The sequence below is a fragment of the Acartia tonsa genome, chromosome 11 (assembly GCF_053477335.1).
Source record: "Acartia tonsa isolate MP-2025a chromosome 11, ASM5347733v1, whole genome shotgun sequence".
NCBI classification, from domain to species: Eukaryota; Metazoa; Arthropoda; class Copepoda; order Calanoida; family Acartiidae; genus Acartia; species Acartia tonsa.
In genome coordinates, this window is record NC_137270.1 from 22,849,866 (window position 1) to 22,867,180 (window position 17,315).

The following is a 17,315-nucleotide window of genomic DNA, read 5'->3' on the forward strand; positions in this document are numbered from 1 at the left end:
AAAAGCGAATCTTTTCTATAATTAGGGTCGGTCCGTCCGTACGTCTGAGATGGATAGCTTTTTAAATTGATTTAGGCATGTTAGAATTGTCCTATCGATTTCAAAGTTTGCATGGTGATTTCTGAAGTACTTACGACTTAGAAAGCGTAGCAACTCTATAATCATTACCAGAATGTCTTTTTTAACAACTAATTTTTGTGTGATCTAATTTCTTGTGATGTTTGGTATACTGATTCCTAGGAAAACAAAGTACAATTTTATAAGCAAAGCAACTCTATAATTAAGTCCTAAAAATGTAAGTATGTCCATAAACGTTATCCTGTATCAAGAAGTTTTTTTAACAAATTCACTCACAATTTTGCTTTGACTCTTATTCATTTATATTCTGATTTTACAGTTTTGACACTATACATTGTATTAATGTGTTAATGTCCGTTTGTCCTACCGTTTTAGGGCTTCGCTTTTATGGATGTTGTCATCCTTGTTCTGATATATTTCAGGGCATAAGATAATAAAATGAGAAGAAATCTAACTCTAAGAGAAACATGTCTAATCGAGTAAGTATGGTACAATATAATGCTTATAGAAATATAATTAGATACTAGGGCTCGGCAGCAACGCAAAAGATATACTAAATTGATTGATTGCAACGCTACAGGAATAGAAAGGTCATCAAGATAACAGATCTATAGTATAGATGTATATGCAGATAACTACCTGCCTCCTTTTTCCAAGGAACTTTTTAGCCGGCTAGCAAATTGTTTATAACTACTTGGCTGTGTTAATATTCCCGACAATATTGGTTGATTCTCAATGGCCAATTGAGAGTCGGGATAGGAACATACAGTTATTCACCCCTTCCCCCTCTAGTGGTTTACTCCAGATGATTTCTACAATGATGAAATGTTGTTATTTTCCTGTAGCTTATGCGTGGTTGCTGTGTCTTTGTAAATTTCAATGTAACTTACTAATTTTGTTATACACTAATTTTCTAACCAATTAAAGGATACTCTATGTTTTCATTTTCTTAATTTTTAGAGATTTTGGAAAAAAAACTTTTATATGTAAATAAAATAATTCCATACATATCCCCCCTCCACCTAATTATAAAACAATAATTCCCAAAACATTCATTTTTGACTAAATTCAATTTACATAAAATTCATAGAGTTTCCTTTTGGGTCTAATATCTTAAATTGATTTTTAATAAAAATTCTTTAGTTTGCAAATTTTTAGTTTGATTAATTGGAACAATAAATATTTTTTTAATAATAAAGATATTTAAAATATATTATTTAAAAAATAATAAATTATGCATGCATGAATGGGAAAGCATAAATTTATGTAATGTTTTTAAATATTTACCATCTATAATACAAAGAAGAATTATGTCTATCCGTCCGTCCGTTTGTCCATCTGTCTGTCTGTCCGTCAACCCCAAGATCTCGGTAACCACTGAACCGATTGGATTCTACTCTTCAGGGAATATACCTACTGGTCCTGTGGTGGTTTTAGGCTATTTTCTTGAGGGGTGGGACACCCCCTAACCCCCCCTCAAAAAAAATACTCACCCAATTTTTTTAGAATTTTGTTTGCATATATTTTGCGAAATCGCCATTTATTCGCGAAAATTGGCGACTCAAGAAGAACACACTTCTTTGTAGAAAATATATTTCAAACCTTCTCAATTCTAATTGTTTATTTACCTTTTGGTTTATACAATTTATACAAATTTCTATTGATCATTATCTTTAAGCATTTTATATACATATCTCTAAAATTTTAAGACATATCTTAAATAGATTTGAATTTGATCTATATTCACTTTTGATGTTAATTATATATAAAAAGCTGAAATTGTATTATGTGTTATATTTTTTATTTAGATAGCATTTTATACAGTAAAAAAATATTAGTGTTAGTATTTTGTTTAATCATCTTTATAAAAAAGTAAAAGGATCTGTTTGTGTTTACAGAAGGATCTCACTAACCACTGAACCGATATGGTTCTCCTTTACAGGGTAGCTTCTCATAGGTCCTGTTAAGGTTTATAACTATTTTGGGGGAGAGTACCAAGACCCTACTAAGAGAAATAACCCCTAGAAAAAATGACACCCCCTCTCCCCAATTTTTTTCTTTCCTTTTTAAAACTACAGTTAAAAGTAAGGGGGGTGGTCGAATTCCTCCCTCGAGGGCCCCCATAGGCCTCCAGGGGCATTACTGCTAGTAAGATTATATTTTTGTAAGCAAACTCGCTTTCTGAAAGAATTTGCTCGAATGTATGAATACTTGATTTTAATGTGTCATCATGCAATACATTATATGTTAATATGGTGTTACAAAGTAACAGGGGATCTGAAGGTATAGGACAATGGCCGATAAATTTATGTACATCCCGATTTATGATACACAAAATACCCCTTCTGAATTTTAAAATTAGTGGTTGAAACGTTCAGGTACTCAACTTAATTTGCCATCCAATCAAAATTCAATAAAGTCCCCAAAGTTGTTGAGCCAATGAATAAGAAAACTTTATTGTAAAAGTTTGGGGACTAGTGTAATAAACAGCAAATTTTCCCCTCTCTATCTGCAAAGTAACACAGATACCCTACAGGTGTCTAAGTCAGGAAGGGAGGGGACACTTGGACTTTAAATTATTATTATATTTGTATTAAGTCCATTCATCCATTATAGAAATCTACTTATAATAAATTGTCTGTTAATATGTTATATCATATAGAATTCTCGCGACCGTGGCTCAACACGTAGCGCATCCACTTGTCGTTGGGAAGGTTGGGAAGGTTCGAATCTCGGTCCGACACCGCGTCATAACTAAAGACATTATAGATGTTTCCTAATTCTGCTATGTCAGGTGCGAGATAGTAGTTAGAGTAGGGGGAATGCCTTAGCAACTCAGTTGCCACTCAGTACTATGCACAGTCAAGATTTCAAGCCAAAGGTTGTGCAATCAAAGGGTTGGTTGGCTAATTATACTAGTAATACACGTTTATTTATTTCCGGGCTCAAATGAGTTATGAATTAGGATATCCACTCTTTGGTTGATTAGCATCCATTAAAGAATGATACTCTTTATATATTGTCTGCCAGTATGTCACTAAGTCTGCAAGCGCATTCTTTTTTTTCACTTTTGAATATTACAATATTTTGTTGTCGTTTTCCTATCACAACTAACATATTTGATAGATATAGACTTTTGTTTATGTTTTTACATATCTGCAGATTTTCCAATTTAGATAGCAAATAATATTTGATTTTCAAAGGTTTTCATGAGGAGCATGGATGTCAGACGTCCAAAGGGTGCGTGGGTTTTAGTGTTGAAAAAAACCCTTCCCCCCAAAAAAGAAGAATAGTTAAAATATTTTTTTATTTTATCCCCCCCCCCCATCCTCCCTACAAATTAGTGATCAATACTTTTCGCTTTTTTGATTTATATAAAATATCTAACTTTATACAAATTTAAAAAAATTGCAGTCTACATTATATAACTTGTAACAAAAAACAAGTTCTTCTGCTGATTCGAATGATTACTGATTTTTAAAGTTTCACAATGAAATGGCATGTATGTCAGTTTGTGTCTATTTAGGCTTTCATGTGAAACAAAATTGTATACTTTCAATTTTGTTTAATTTATGTTATTTAAAAGTTAATTTAATTAAATAAAATCTAAGTGATCTGTGTAAATATATATTGATGTTGATTTATTAGAAAATCCATTTATATAAAAGTAACACGATCTGTTTCTGTCTGTACTGAATGATATGCCTAACCACGGGATCGATATGGTTCTCTTTTACAATGTGGCTTTTATAGGTCTTAGAAAGGTTTTTAATTATTTAGAAAAGAAATATCATAAAGTTAAAAAACAATTTTAAAGTGCTACTGGAAGCCTCTAGGGGCATAGCCTTCATGTTGACTTATTTATTAGTGTTTGTAATGGTATCTAGCATGCTTGTGTGAGCCATATCCTAATTAAAAAGTAGCTATCAGGGCTCGGCAGCCGTGCGACAGACGTCTGTAATCCTCAGGAAAATCAACACTCTACAATTTTAAAAATCACCTGGTAGTCTAAAAATGGCAATCTTCCTTTTAAAACAAAATTTCATCCGAGCAAGTTAAAATTAAAGGCTGGGCCCTGGCTTTAGCGCGGCTGCCGAGCCCTGGTAGCTATTCTATTAAAAGTATGAGTACAAAATTTCATCCGAGCAAGCGCTTTAGCGCGGCTGCCGAGCCCTGGTAGCTATTCTATTAAAAGTATGAGTACTGGTGACGTTATTTGATTTATATTTTTCCTATTTTCCTAATTATTATCAGAATATGATATGTATTTTCAGTATAGTTCTAATTAAGATGAAACAGATATTAATTTTAATCCTATTTAAGGGGAAAGGGTCTAAATAAGGCAATCCATTTATGAGTACTTAATTATTTAAGTGAAAGGTACAGTTACAAAATGTTTTGACTATTCAAATGACAAAAAAATTTTCTGTGCTACATATTTACCCCCTTCCCCAGAACTGATTTTTTCAGGAACGCCCCCCCCCCCCCTTTAATATTGTTAACATAATTATGGAAAATTAAATTAACCCCTAACGGTCGGGGCTTCATCCTGGCGCGCACAGGATGCCAGCAAACCTGGCAGGGTCATCCAGGTAAAGAGCAAACATATTTTTATGACTTAAACAAAGCATTTTATCTAACCAAAATGCTAAAATATTCCTCCTACCTCCTAATATAAAATACAGGTGTTCAAGTAAATTTCAGGTTCCAGGTATGATCCTGCAGGTCCTGATCCTCCAGGTCTCCAGAAATCTTTACAAGGCTTCTGTGGCCGCAATTTTTTACTTAGAGACTTCAAATTTTAAACTTAAGCTTTTCTTACATGTCTACATAACGCATTAAAATTTCATAAAGATCTGCCGCCGTTTTCCCGCCGACTGCGGCGGCTGGCAGCTGCCAAGTACAGCTGCGGCCGCTGAAATTTATATTTTGATATTCTTAATATAAAATTTACATAAATATAAACATTTTCTGCAAAAAAAATTTCTTCTAGCCTTAAAAATAAGAAAATTACAGCCATTTGAAATTTTTAAGTAAAAAAGGACCTAAAAACAAAGGCTGTTAAATAAAAGGGTGAAGGAGGCGAAAATTTACTTTGACTTACTTAAAGTCGGAAATTCATTATCAAACAAGGGACTTTCACAAAAAATTTAGACCTCTAGCTCTAAAAGAACTGAGATAAAAGGGAAGAGGGCGTTGAACGCCGCCCCCCCCCCACCCGACCGATTAAGGTGCGACAAGGGGCCCGACTGTTAAGGGTTAATAATAAATCATGAATATAAATAAAACATTATAATAACGTCATGAGGCAGATAGTATGACGCAGTTGCCTTCAAACTTGAACCAATGCCAATAGAAATAGAAGAGTAGAAGAATATTCTGAACCCTTTTTTCGTCAAATCTAAGAGAGAACATTCCTAGCAGACAAAAGTATTGTTTACTTTCGACTCAAGCTGATGTGGATTCTTAAAAAATGATAGACTCGCTATTCGATAGTGAGGCAAAATTATTTTTGTGAAAAATCATCCAAAAGCACATTAAAAATCTACAAAAATTAAACAAAATCATATGTTAATAACCCTCTTAAGATTTTATTTCATTTTTGTAAATTTTTTTATTCGATTTTGAAGGATTTTTCACAAAAAAAATTTTTGCCTCACCAGCGAGTTGCCAGCCTAACTTTTTTTTAAGAATCCAACTTTGTTTCAAGCTTTCAAATTGTAAACGAAATTTTTGGGCAATTAATTCTGATTCCGCAAAGCTTTCTACTAAGAAAATATACTGTTAACAGCTGACTTTTATGTATGTATGAAATGAAAAAAAACATGCCTTCGTAGGAAAATGTGTACATAATTTCAACCAATGAGATCCAATGTAAATTCCGATGCGATTCTCCTATTGGCTCAATCAGACATTCCCTCTCTTTCTTAGTACCTTTATTCCAATGCCGAAGGTTTAACCCTAATTCATCGGCCCTCAACTGATCCTGAATAAATCGAAGGAGAAGGGGGGGGGGGGGGTAAAGCCCACTCGTACTAAATTGGCTTCTACAAGAGACAAAGGTCTAAAATGATAAAATGATAAAATGCTTTGTTTTAGTCAAAAAAATATTTTTGCTCTTTACCTGGATGACCCTGCCAGGTTTGCTGGCCTCCTGTGCCCGCCAGGATGGAGATATTCAAATTCCAACTCTTAGTTATGTGTCATACCCATACTTAAAAAGTCAAGCAGTTTGTGCTCTTTATCTTTCACACACAGAAAATGAGATAGAAAAAACCGGATGGGGGGGCGTTCAACGCCCCCCCCCCCCCCCCCGACCGTTAAGGGTTAAATTCTAGCAAAAATTTAAGAAAAGATACTTTTTAACACACTTTCTTTTATTTTTAATTATTTGATTAATTTAATTTAATTATAATCCTTGTCATTGTAGTTTTCAATAAAATGGAAGATCAACAGGACAAAGAACAACCTCTCTTGGGGGTAATTATTATTTATTTTCTTTATTTTTTTTATTGGTAAAACCCTTATATAGATGTGTACTTCAAAAAAATCAATAGTGGTCATTTTAAGAACCTGGAGTATATATGTACTTTTTTCTATTACAAATTTCTTGCTGCCATCTATGTAGATGATAGAGTGTTTGTAAACTCATAATATGTAATAGGATGGTAGTTCCATTTTAATCAAAAAGGATTTTGCCAGATTATTTTGTTTATTTTTAGTGAGTGTACATACAAGACTGGATAAAATTGAATTTGTAGAACAAAACATTAATTGAATTTGTTTTCCATTGTTTCCAATTTAATATTTACCTATTGTCTTTCTTGTAAAGTTTTCATGCTTAATTTATTTTATAGGAGATCAAATTCTTTTAGACTTTTAAAGTTATATTTTCTTGCATGTATTGATACTTACTAAGGGCTTGCTTGATTTGCTTGTAATAAAAGAAATATTTTTTGGTTATAATATACTACTATGCTAACAAAAATTGAACTAACAAGATTGAAAAATTTCAATATTAGTTTCTTCAAGTTTCTAATATTATTTATCACATCATACTGTGTCGCGGATTTAAAAATATACAATTATTAGATTAAAACTCAGTAAAGACCATGCCTTTGGCATCTTGGGGCTAACAAAACGTATTATAATATAATAGTTTTACATTTTTTTATTCGTAGAAAACTGGATATGATATGATACATGATTTTTCAATGTGACTGAGAATCGGTTCTTATCCACCAGATACTAATTGGTTTCAAAGCCATTCTGGAAAAGTTGTTCCGAAAGCAACTAACAGAACAAGGAAGATTGTTTGATCTGTTTGTATTTTTTTTCTTCTTCTGGACCAAAATTTATTTGTAGGTAGCCCCAGAGTCAGGTCCCAATGCCATGGCAAAATCAGACCCAAAGAACCAATACCTGGCAGCTGGAGTGGTTAGTGGAGTGGCTACACTCACAATAGGTTAATAGATTAATAGATATGCAGAACAATTAATTGATTTTTGGATAGAACAATGAATATAAAGATAGGGATATAATGATTGATGAATTTATGGATAAACCAATACCTGCCAGATGGACAGGATACACTCACAATTAGTTAATAAATTAATAGATAAATTTGTAGATAGAACAATCAATTGAATTATGTACCAATGGATTAAAGGATGGATTCCATGATAGATAGAATGATGAAATTAATGATAAATATATTGATTGATAGATTGATGGATAGCTTGATGGATAGAATAATGGATAGAATGATGGATAGAATGATGGATAGAATGATGGATAGAATGATGGATAGAATGATGGATAGAATGATTGATAGAATGATGGATAGAATGATGGATAGAATGATGGATAGAATGATGGATAGAATGATGGATAGAATGATGGATAAAATGATGGATAGAATGATGGATAGAATGATGAATAGAATAATGGATAAAATGATAGATGAAATTTATGGATAAAATTATGTTACAATAAAGGACAAAACTACTGAAAAATCTATGGATAGAGTAGTAGCAGGATTGGTTGATACCTAAATAAAAGAATCTAGAACATCTTAGATCTTAATTTTGAAACAATACAGGTTACTGTTAGAGCATTGATAAAAAATATATTTGTATTTTAGGAATGGTTCTTGGTTTTTCTGCAATCCTATTACCACAGTTGGAAGAGGAAAGAACTTTGACTGCTGATGAAAAATCATGGATTGCTAGTCTTAGTAATATAGGTATTATTAAAAAAATTTGAATGAAAAATGTATTAGTTAAATATTATTTCAATCATATAAAATATACATTAATGGCAAACTGTTTTTTTTTCTAATTAAAAATCATATCTGTTTCTCATTTTATTTTTCTTTGATGACCCAAACAGATTTTCTAGAGACCTATGGCTGCACATATGGAGTTTTCAATGATAGAAGTTGTGTGTAGAAAGTCTTTTATTTTGAATAGAAAAAGAGATAAAAAAAATTGGAGGAGGTGGGGGACATTGTTTTAATCCTTAACTTTTCCTCTACTTTAGGGTTAATCAAGTAACATAGTATTTTTTAAAAGGATTAATGATGCCTTATTGAAACCTAAGAAAATCAGTAAAGCTGATTAAAGAGGATTATCTATTTAAAATATATTTTAACTAAAATGTGCGGCCTCTTCTTTAATAACTTGCAAATTAACCCTAAAAAAAATCATTTTCTTATTTTCCAATTTTCATTTTTTTAAAGATATGATCTTTTTATTGGCTATAATTCCAAACAAATTATAGAACGTCACCCACAGACTGACAGCAAACCCTTGTGACGATTGGTTTATTTCTGGGTCAAAATCAACATTTACCATATTTACATTCTCTTGAATTTTTTAAGACTTTACTCGTCTTGAAAAAGTAAAAAAAATTTTCCATTCTTGTACAATTTTTTAACCTTTTTAGGTCAACTTGGAGGCTCAGTAGCAACTGGAATCCTGTCAGGAAAGTTTGGTCGCAGATACACAATCATGATGCTATGTGTTCCATTGGCTATTGGATGGGCCATTATTGGGTTTTCAAAGGTAGCATTAGATTCAGTCAATAAACATCAAATACTATCTAATGAACATATGTTTTATTAGCTGTTATTAAAGGGACAAAAAATTGATATGAGGATAGAAACATCCATAGATAGTTAAGCATAGAAAGATATTGAGATCTGATCAAATGTCAGGAAAATTTTTAGAAACAAGGATGACAACATCCATAAGCGAAGCGCTGAAACGGTAGGACAAACGGACATTAATACTTGTATAGTGTCAGAACTGAATAATCAGAATATAAATTTGTATGAGAGTCGATGCAAAATTGTAAGTAAATTTGTTGAAAAACTGCTTGATATAGAATACTGTTTATGGACATACTTACATTTTTAGGACTTAATTATAGAGTTGCTTCGCTTATAATAATGTTCTTTGTTGTCCCAGGAATCAGCATACAAAAAATCAGATCAATCGGATAATTAGATCATATAAAAATTTAATGTTCAAAAAGTTAAAAAAATCAACATGTTTAAAATGGACGTACGGATATTCTGGTAATGATTATAGAGTTGCTACGCTTTCTAAATCGTACCTAATTACTGCAGGAATCACCATACAAAGTTTGAAATCGATAGGACAATTCTAACATGCCTAAATTAACGAAAGCTATCCGTTACGGACGTACGGACGGACGGACGTACGGACGGACGGACGTATGGACGGACCGACCGACCCTAATTATAGAAAAGCTTCGCTTTTAAAAATGTTATGATAATAAACAGAAATGGTTTAACACACTCTTGGGGCTTTAAATAACTCAACTTGACCTAAACCAACCTGTGAGATTCCATAGAGAATAAAGAGATGTTGATATAACTAAATAAAGGATTTTATAACTAAAATTGACCTTATTTGTGTAGGGAAATGTGCTGTATATATCTATTGGAAGAATATTTCAAGGACTTGGAGTCATGTCATCAGTAACTCAGGTCTCTTTTTTTTTGTATTCCAGGTTCGAGGCTAGACAACGTCGAGACATTAAAAATGTCATCCTTTTGCTGATATGTCTGTTGGAAAGTCTTACCTCTTAATATATCAATCGTACATTTTTTTAATCCTGTAAAAATATATGAAGTTTTTAAGGATAATTTAAGTAAAATTGTTATATATTGCATGTTATAGGACAGTCCAACAAAAGTGGTATAAAACCTTATTGTATAGAAGTTTTTACGACAAAATTAGTTAAATCAATGGATATATTATTAAATGGATATAACACCAGATTTCCATGGACTCTAATACATTGAAATTCGCAGCGGGCTAAAATAACAATACCCCCCTCTACCCCCTTAATCCCATCCTACTGATGAGCAACCTAAATTAATGACATTTCTCCCCTGTCATAATATCCATGTATATTCAATATCCATTGTTACATCAGATGTAAAAAAAAGAGAATTTTCCAAATCAGAGAACTTTGTTTCATTATTAGAATTGAGAAATTTGACACTGCAGAAAAAGTTTAATAAAGTTTTTCCACAAATCAGAACTATTTTTGTCAAAATTCTAATACTTTCATTTTAATTTGCTATATTATAGATTTAAACAAAATTGGAAAATTGTGGAATTTAAAATTAACAATGAATTTTTTTACATAAAAAATTTAGTGTACATCTTTTTAAAAAAATCATCTTATCCCTTAAAATTACTGCCTATCCTAAAAAAGTATTTAATACATATTTTCACCTAATCTTTATGGTCAATTGGGAGGGGGGGGGGGGGATTAGAAATTTAATTTTCCATTCTATCACTTATGATTTCACTTGGATTTCAGGTTTATCTGGTTGAAATAGCAGATACCCAGAGAAGAGGAATATTTGGAGCCAGTGGGGCTATGTCTGTTAGTGCTGGTATCACAATAACCTATGTCCTAGGGGTAAACTTTTACTTTAATATTCTGCCCTTAAAAGTTCTTTAGATAAATGCAATTTAGTTTGCTGTGAACAATAACATACTCAAGAATGTGTTTTGAAAAGAAAACAAAAGTTCAGATTTTTTTTATATTGAATATTATTGTCTGCTTGTGTTTGTAATATGTAAAATAAGTTTCGTCTGCTAGGAGAATAATAAATAATAGCGGCAATCTGTACACTAGTGCTCAAAGTCTTTTAAATTATCCAAACTATTAACAGTTGCATTGGTTTAAGTTCAGAAAGTTTGAGACAGCCAAAAAAATTCAATTTTAGATTCAATTGTCCCATCCCTTTATCTCTGGTATTTAGGCTTTTCTACCCTGGAGGATAGTCTGCTTAGTTTGTGGTCTGGTGCCAGTTGCTGTTTTGATACTAATGATTCCATTACCTGAAACTCCTCCTTGGCTGGTTCTCAATGGCAGGTAAGTTGACTATAATAAACACCCACACAAATCTGTCTAAATACAGATTAGAATAAATTAGGAGTTTTATCAACAAATATTTTAAGCATTTTCAATTCATACTTTAAAATAATTTTTATAAAAATTAGAAGTTTGTATTCGCATGTATTTTGAAAAATAATGTACACCATCAACTGTAATAATTTTGTAGATTGAAATTATCGGTAAACAAATTTATTGTATGATCTCATCAAGATTAAATATTACCCCTAAAAGGTTTTTAAACTTTTTCAAAATTTTTGTTGGTTTGTTCATTATATTGAGTGTCCAAGCGTTTCAACCACTAGAAAGTGTAATTTTGTGTATCATCATTAGGGATGTACATCAATTTATGGGCAATTTTCCTATCCCTTTAAGGATAGGAATATATAAATTATCTGTACATATATGAAATATCCTTCAGGCTAGAATTATCAATAGAGAAGATAGAAAGACATACTTAACTCTTTACAGTCGGGCCCCTTGCCGCACCTTAACCCTTAACGGTCGGGGGGGGGGGGGGCGTTGAACGCCCCCGCATCCGTTTTTTCTATCTCATTTTCTGTGTGTGAAAGATAAAGAGCCCAAACTGCTTGACTTTTAAGTATGGGTATGACACTTAACTAAGAGTTGGAATTTTTTAAATATCTCCATCCTGGCGGGCACAGGATGCCAGAAAACCTGGCAGGGTCATCCAGGTTAAGAGCAAAAATATTTTTTTGACTTAAACAAAGCATTTTATCATACCAAAATACTAAAAAATCCTCTAGTAGTACATCCTCATATTAAATACAGGTTTTCAAGTCACTTTCAGGTTCTAGGTATGATCCTGCAGGTCCTGATCCTCCAGGTCTCCAGAAATCTTTAAAAGGCTCCTGTGGCCGCAATTTTTGACTTAGAGACTTCAAATTTTAAACTTAGGCTTTTCTTACATGTCTTCATAACGTATTAAAATTCCATGAAGATTCGCCGCCGTTTTCCCGCCGACCGCCGACTGCGGCGGCTGGCAGCTGCCAAGTACAGCTGCGTCCGCTGAAATTTATATTTTGATATTTCTAATGTAAAATTACATAAAGATAAACATTTTCTGGAAAAAAAAATTTCTTCTAGCTTCAAAAATAAGAAAATCACAGCCGTTTGAAATTTTTAAGTAAAAAGACCTAAAAACAAAGGTTGTTAAATAAAAGGGTGAAGGAAGCGAAAATTGACTTAGACTTATAAAAGGTCGGAAATTCATTATCAAACAGGGGACTTGCACAAAAAAATTTAGCCCTCTAGCTCTAATAGGAACTGAGATAATTAGGGGGGGCGTTGAACGCCCCCCCCCCCCTCGACCGATTAAGGTGCGGCAAGGGGCCCGCCTGTAAAGGGTTAATCGGTTAGAGATGGAGATATTCAAAAAATTTCAACTCTTAGTTATGTGTCATACCCATACTTAAAAAGTCACGCAGTTTGAGCTCTTGAGATAAAAAAAACCGGAGGAGGGGGGGGGGGGCGTTCAACGACTCTCTCCCGACCATTAAGGGTTAAATACTTATAGAATATTTATGCTACCTAAATATTTCTTGGTTATATAAATTGTAAAATTAATTGCCCTTTTGAAATTTAATCTTATGCATATATGTAATGTAAAGTTTTAAATTTCAAGAAATATCTAACTTTCATTTTATGTAAATGTAGAAATCAGAAGATATATTTTTGAAAAGCAACACATTTTAAATTTTGGGTCTTTTCGTTCCCAACGGTTTATTTTTTATTGTTAGTTTAAACGTTATAATTATCCTATGCATTTTAAATCTTGTGTTCTAAGGGTTCTAAAAATGAAAAAAAAATAGATTGAAAAGTGCAGCAACTCTATAATCATATACAGAAAGTCTGAAAATATAAATTTTAATTTCAATGAAAAAAAAAATGATCTCTATGACTGACATCTTAGTGGGTCTATGACGACTGTTGGTTGTTCATATGGCAGCAGCTTGCTGACTATTTGAATGCAGTTGAGTGTCTGAAATGCGAAAGCTGGATGGCTATATACCCGGCATACAGTGCCTTCGAAGGTGCTTTGACTTTAGTATCAGAACCTAAATTGGGACATAGTGCATTTCATTACCCTAGGATAGGTAACTTTATTTCACTTTTCAATAAAATCTAAAATGCAGCGGTTTTTGAGAAAATTAGATTTAAAAATTTCAAGTTCAATTTTCACCCACTAGGAGTTACCGCATAATCATGACAAGAAAAGCAAAGATTATTTATTTAAAATTTTGAACAACTTTGCTTTTATAAAGTCAGTCATAAAACCTCTTTATATATGATTTATTTAAGGCCTGATTTCCGTGACCTTAGCAAAGCAATTGATAAAAATGGCCATTAATTAACTCACTTCAGGAGTGGTTTTATGAAGAACTTTATAAAAGCAAAGTTGTTCAAAATTTTAAATAGAAATTCTTTGCTTTTCTTGTCATGATTATGCGGTAACTCCTAGTGAGTGAAAATTTAACTTGAAATTTTCAAATTTAATTTTCTGAAAAACCGCTGCATTTTAGATTTTATTGAAAAGTGAAATGAAGTTACCTAACATAGGGTAATGAAATGCACAATGTCCTAATTTAGGTTCTGACACAAAAGTCAAAGCACCTTCATTTGCACTGTGGGCAGACTCGTAAAAATGTACAAGAGATGGCACTATCTATATGTTCTAATTTAGGAAAGAAGATGCAGAAACAGCTCTCGGTTGGTTGAGAGGTAAATAAAATAAAGCTATATTTAACCCATATGTGTACTGGTTAGGGAAGGGTTCGTTGACCTCAGTTAAAAATTTTTTTTAAAAAAGGGCCTAAAAACAAAAGTTGTTGATTAAAAAGAGTAAAGGGTTCAAAATATGACCTTGACTTACTTTTGTTCGGAAATTCTTTATCAAACAAGGGACATGCACAACAATTTTTAGCGATCAACGCCACAACACTCCCTCCCCCTCCCCCCATTAAAGCCCTAAAAGGGGCCCGACTGTTAAGGGTTAATGTGACAAAAAGATACACATTTTGAAACACACATGAAATATCATTTAAAATTAAATAGCCTAATTTTTTTTCATATTCAAATCATTTCTTGCCACAATTTCTCTCTCTCTTTTCATTGTTCTGAAACTTATTTTGTCCGTTTGTCCAATCCAATATTTTTTGTGCTTTGCTACTTATGGTTGTTGTCTTTCTTGATTTGCATTATTTTCATTTTTAGGTCAAGAGTACAATGTATCAACGGAGATTGAGAGTCTGCTGAAGGCCCAGGGAAATAAGAACACAAATAACAGTCTTTGGGAGACCTTAAAAGTATTTCAGTAAGTAACATTTGAGCATGGCTCAGCAGCCACGCTTAAGGCGCGTGTTAGCCTAAGTGAGATGCTGTGAGTATTGGTGCAAAAAATATGACGTAACAAAAAAAATTAGCAAAAGAGAGGCCACTATAAATTTTACCATTGGTCAATAACGGACTCTCATTGGCTAATTTTTTTTATTACGTCATATTTTTTGCACCAATATTCACAGCATCCTAAGTGAAATCGTCATATTTTAAATTTATAATTTAGCTGGATGTCTTAACCTTTTCCAATACAGTCTATTCGACAACTTTACACAATTTTATTTTTTGCGCACAAGCGGGTTTAAATTTGAGGATTAGGCGCGGCTGTCGAGCCCCGCATTTGAGACATTTTACAAGAAACCAAACCAGAGCTAGAAGCTTTTTTTTGTCGAATGTATGTAAATCTGCCAAAATTACATCTATTTTTAAGTACCAACCAAAATTGTATATATTTTTAAGTACCTACCAAAATTACATCTAACACTTGCTCATTTTATATATTAATCTTCAAACTCAAATCTCTTATTCATCAATTTTGTCGTTTTTTTTTCAATGCGACTTTTATTGCATAAAATGATAAAAATTTGGGATATGGTAGATTTTTGTTTATTACTTTAGGTTTGGATAGGTTATTATATGTACTCATCTATAATAACTTCAAAAACTAGATATCGTTTACTTATTTATTACTTTCAGTCAGGTAGTAAGGTTAGGTAAGTAATTATACTGATCTCAAAAACTTCAAAAAAATAACATTCTAACTTTTTAAAATTTTTAGATACCCACCGGCTTATAAACCATTTATAATTCTTATGACAGTATTTCTACTCCAACAGCTAACAGGTGACCAAACTAACTAAATATTTTATTAACTCAGGGACAAGGGAAAATATTTTGTTCCAAAGCAACGCCCACAACTAGTTTAACAAATTATGTCATATTAAATTAAATTTTAGAAACACGTCTTTGGTTGAAGGATTTACTCTATTTAATTTTTCCATTTAAATAAGTTACTTCCCTGAACATATGAGAAACTTCAGTGTAAAGAAGAACATTTATATTAGTATAGAGTATTAAGAAAAAATTAATTTATTTTCTTTATTTAGGAACTTATGCTGTTATTTTCTATGCAGTCAACATGTTCAAAGATATAGGAAAGAAAAATATTAATACAATATCATTTTGATAGCAAAAGGTGGTTTGGTAAGGGAGAAAGGGGGTATTGGGCTGTTTAAAAATAGTCCCCAAAGTTTTATAACAACGTTTTCTTATTTGTTGGCATAACAATTTTGGGGAATTTGAATTTTTCGATAATTAAGTTAAGTGTTCAAACGTTTCAACCACTAATTTTAATCTACTGAAGAGGTAATTTTATGAATTATTAATTATATGTACATTAATTTATCAACAATTGGCTTATCCCTTTAGATTCCTGCCCTTTTGAAAGGCCAGCTTGTTAAAAGATAAATGAGGATTGTGTATTAACTATATTTCTTTTCAAAAAAATATAAATATAATTTTTAAGGGCTTTTTCTTAATAAACTTTTTTATGTTTTTTATTTCTGTCATATACCTTCTTAGAATAGAAATACAAAATTATAAATATCAATTGAAGGTCTAAATCAACTTAATGTATTAAAAAAATATAGGAGTTATAAAATTTTTTATAAGTAAAAATAAAAACAAAATAAGCTTTGTTCTTTATAAATCTTACAAATTATTTTTAAAAGAAACCTTTCACTTATTAACCAACCAAAGCTTTTTTTTCTAGAAGAATGGGCCACAGACATTCTTATTGTGAAACAGAGTATGTTTCTTGCTTATTCAAGATTGGGTTATAAGCTAAATCATATTATTTTTAAAAGCAAAGCTCATTTCAAGCAGGTTAGAATTGTCCTATCAATTTTAAACTATGCATGATTATCCTCTAGGTACGATATAGGACGCGTAGAGAAAGTCCGTACGTCCTTTGAAAACAAAAAGGTTTTTATTTTTTTTGACAATAAACTTTTGAATGCTATAATTATCTTATTAATCTGAATTTTTGAATCTGTTTTCTATATCAACAAGGTACAATGTTAAAAGCAAAGCATCTCTATAACCAAGTCCGATAAGTATGAGTATGTCATTAAACACACATTCTGGCACATTACTAGTGTTTATGTTCGTTTGTCCTACCGTTTATTTTTAGAGCTTATAGCTTTGATGTTGTCATCCTTGTTATTGTATATTTTCCATAGAACTAAAAAGTTCTTTATAAATCTTACAAATTGTTTTCAAAAGAAACCTTTCACTAATTAACTAAAGCTTTGTCTGTCATAAAGAATGAACCATATACAATCTTATTGAGAAAGAACATATTCTTTTTACTAAATTATATGAAAAATCATAAAAAAACCTAGGCTATCCTTTTACCCATATACCTGTCAATTACAACC

The 17,315-nt window shown here is 31.9% G+C and overlaps 1 protein-coding gene across 2 annotated transcripts in view; it reads left to right on the forward strand.

The window, feature by feature from the left end:
- Window positions 1–495: 495 nt before the first annotated feature.
- LOC145331995 (trehalose transporter 1-like protein) overlaps window positions 496–17,315 on the forward strand; it is a 35,949-nt gene continuing 19,129 nt past the window's right edge. Inside the window, exons 1-12 of one of the 2 annotated variants that reach the window (XM_080176896.1) lie at window positions 499–557; window positions 6,509–6,558; window positions 7,444–7,543; window positions 8,222–8,323; window positions 9,025–9,143; window positions 10,025–10,093; window positions 10,939–11,040; window positions 11,387–11,499; window positions 14,225–14,262; window positions 14,755–14,854; window positions 15,656–15,720; window positions 15,984–16,027. In XM_080176896.1, coding sequence (XP_080033022.1) covers window positions 6,520–6,558; window positions 7,444–7,543; window positions 8,222–8,323; window positions 9,025–9,143; window positions 10,025–10,093; window positions 10,939–11,040; window positions 11,387–11,499; window positions 14,225–14,262; window positions 14,755–14,854; window positions 15,656–15,720; window positions 15,984–16,027 — 891 coding nt within the window. In that variant the 5' untranslated portion in view covers window positions 499–557; window positions 6,509–6,519. Of the gene's footprint in view, window positions 558–6,508; window positions 6,559–7,443; window positions 7,544–8,221; window positions 8,324–9,024; window positions 9,144–10,024; window positions 10,094–10,938; window positions 11,041–11,386; window positions 11,500–14,224; window positions 14,263–14,754; window positions 14,855–15,655; window positions 15,721–15,983; window positions 16,028–17,315 lie in introns of both variants that reach the window. The other variant, XM_080176898.1, reaches the window with a different exon arrangement.